General features: G+C 52.3%; 1 protein-coding gene across 1 annotated transcript; it reads left to right on the top strand.

Moving 5' to 3' along the window:
- The first annotated feature begins 1,222 nt into the window (after positions 1-1,222).
- ACET3X_003128 (uncharacterized protein) lies at positions 1,223-2,334 on the top strand. Its single transcript, XM_069448369.1, has 2 exons — positions 1,223-1,349; positions 1,408-2,334. The coding sequence occupies exon 2, from the start codon at positions 1,421-1,423 to the stop codon at positions 2,249-2,251; it is 831 nt and encodes a 276-aa protein (XP_069309675.1). The 5' UTR covers positions 1,223-1,349; positions 1,408-1,420; the 3' UTR covers positions 2,252-2,334.
- The last annotated feature ends 602 nt before the right edge of the window (positions 2,335-2,936 follow it).

Below are 2,936 nucleotides of genomic sequence, written 5' to 3'. Positions count from 1 at the left end.
TAGTTGTACAAGGAGCTCGTCGATTTGTTCGATTGGAAACGTACGTTTACTGGTGAAAGTACCATCCCATGGTCTCATTGCTCGTTCAACGTATGCACCGAGGTCTCCATGAACTCCTGCCTTCCAGCCTTCGAAAAGTGCCAGTTGACCGTGACTAAAGGCAAGTAACTTTGCAAGTTTCTTCGCCAATAAGGACGGCTGTAGGCCGTAAACTCGATCTTTTCTTCGATGCGGAAAGAGGGCTGATAGCACAGCACCACCATTCGTATCGGGATCATCGAGAGCATCTCTTTGGTTGAGGAACCAGTTCGAGACTGTTTTGCATATACGACTTTTCTCTTGATCTGCGGGTGAACGTGGTTGCCGTGTCGTGACAATCTCGACACTTTGCAGGAGGCTACAGATTGCGCCGAAAGTAACAGTCATGGCTGGGTACTGATGTGCAGATGCGTAAAATGGCGTGATAGGCCGCGTATACTTATGTCTGCCAACGTTGGTCCGGTAAGCAGAATACGTAAACCAATAAAGGTAATAGCGGATAAACAGCTTGGTTCGGGGTGCACTTGACCAAAATCGCGCACAGGTGCTCAATGCTGCTCCCAAGTACCGACGCGCTCGAGATTCGCGCGCATGAGCATGGTAATCCGGGTCTATGATCTTCGTACCCAACTACTCGATATTAGCTGCTCACGCATCTCCAAGGCCTCAGCACCCTGTTCATAGCCGCACAAAAGTTACCGGTGACACCGGTGACCTTGGGCGGACAATCGAACGCGGAAAGGAAAGTCAAACTGTGTCGTCGAGACTCTGGTTCTGTCGTGACATTGATAAGAATAGCAATAGGATCATTGTCGTTGAACGAAAGAAAAAGCCTCGGAAGCGTCCCAACAGAGTCAAGGTAAGACGGAAGGAGGGGCAGGCACCTGGGAACGCGCTTCGACTGACGCGCTAATGCAAGCCATCACGGGAACACGCGTGCACCAAGCGTGAACCAGACAGTAATGGGGTCCGTCTCACGTGTCTTTGGCTATCAGCAATCATTGTCTTCCATTGTCATATCATGTAGGCCTTGAGTAGCTCAAAGTTCAGAACAAGGGTCAATGATGTTCTGATGGTGTAAGCAATGGGATTTCAAGCTTGATGAACCCGAGCGAACGGCTAGCGTATACGTCATGGTCTGTCGCGTGTGATCCTCCACCGAAGCTGTTAATCGGCCTCGCGCCCTCAAGTGCCCGAGCGGTCTCGAATTGGCTAAAGGGAAACTTTACATAAAGCTGGCGCTCTAGTGAACTGTGTCGATACTACTTACTGGGTACTAGAAACCCCGAGTCGGATAGTCCAGAAGCGAGGTAACCCCTCTCTCTACCCGAGTTCTCTCGTCGGTTGTACTAATGGCAAAGTCCCAAGCAATTGATACACAATGTCGCCGGGTCAAGGCCAGAAAGGCAATCCGAACGATCCGCGGTCGGAGGCGTCAAAGAAGAAAGACCTCATCGCGCGCGGTGACTACACACCTACGCCGGCGGGCAAAGCGGCCTTCTTCATCCTGCGCGGCATCGAGCCTGTCCTCCAATATTCAATCCTCGCACACGGCCTCGGCACATCGGTCCTACATCGTGTAGGGTTGCGAACGTTGCCTCCTGGGCTCCCGACGCATACAGGTGTACCTCTTATCGATGGCCTGGGCTTATCACCATACCGATTGGTGTTGCTTGGAATGGCGGTTGGCGCGGCTGTGAAGCAGAACATCTGGGTGACGGCACTCTCGGGAGAGCCCATGCCAGTTACAGGTGCTATCGCCGTGGGTGTCTTTAATGCTGTTTTCAATAGTCTGAGTACCTACGCTTTCCTTTCAACTGCCACCTCGGCCTCAATTAAAGGCGACTTCCCGCAGCCAGCACTCCTCATTGGCAGCTCGCTATACGTCGTGGGTATTATGACTGAGTTAATCGCCGAAGTGCAGCGCAAGCGCTTCAAGATGAACCCAGACAACAAGGGCAAAGCGTACACTGGGGGTCTCTGGAGCTTCGCACGCCACATCAACTACGGCGGCTACACACTCTGGAGGGCAGGTTACGCTATGGCTGGCGGTAGCTACACGCTGGGTGCGCTGGTGGGAGCCTTCTTCGCCTGGGATTTTTCCCAGCGAGCGATTCCAATTCTTAATGAATATTGCGAAAAGCGCTACGGAGCGCAGTGGGAGGAGTTTAAGCAGAAGACGCCGTATCAGCTGATCCCTTACATCTATTAGGTTGTAAGCGACACTGTACTCGATACGGCAATGTGTTTTCGGAAATTCGATTCCCATATATCGAATTCCATGTTATCTCCGCGTGTGCAGTGCTTGCCCCTCTCATCCGATGCTTGGTTTACTGAAAGAACGCAACTTGTGCATGCACAATCCAACTATGCTCGTACGATGTTAAAGCTGCCCGAAACGTCGGAGAACCCCTCATGCAGTCGGCACGTCTTCATCACACACTTATCCAGAACCACAATTTATCACCCCGATGACAGCGGCACAACGACCGACACTAAGACCCAAATGCCGGATCAGCTGCCTACCGAAGCGCAAACCCTTTCCGAAAGTAGCAGTTCACGATAACGACGACCCCGTCTGGAGATACGACACCCAGTCATCGTAGCACGATGCAGGTGCGGTTCTCGTCAGCACGGCAGAGACCGAGCCTTGTGTTGTGCTCACTACTCGCGCTGTCGTGGCCAAGGGGCCTTACTCGCACACAAGCCGCTAAAGAAAATGAGCATGCAAATTGTGGTGTGCGATCTTGCATGCAGGTGAGAGATCTGCGGACGTTGTGTAACCCTCCTCCAAACCAAGGGCTTGGGCCTCACTGACACTGTGAATTTTGGTGGTGTGGGTGGAGAGGTGGATGAGCACGAATCATGTGCCGTTGTTGTATCGAATATTTGCGCCT

This window comes from Alternaria dauci, chromosome 2 (genome assembly GCF_042100115.1).
Source record: "Alternaria dauci strain A2016 chromosome 2, whole genome shotgun sequence".
In the NCBI taxonomy this organism is placed as follows: domain Eukaryota; kingdom Fungi; phylum Ascomycota; class Dothideomycetes; order Pleosporales; family Pleosporaceae; genus Alternaria; species Alternaria dauci.
The sequence above is the reverse complement of the archived record's forward strand: the minus strand, read 5'-3'. Positions and strand labels throughout refer to the sequence as shown.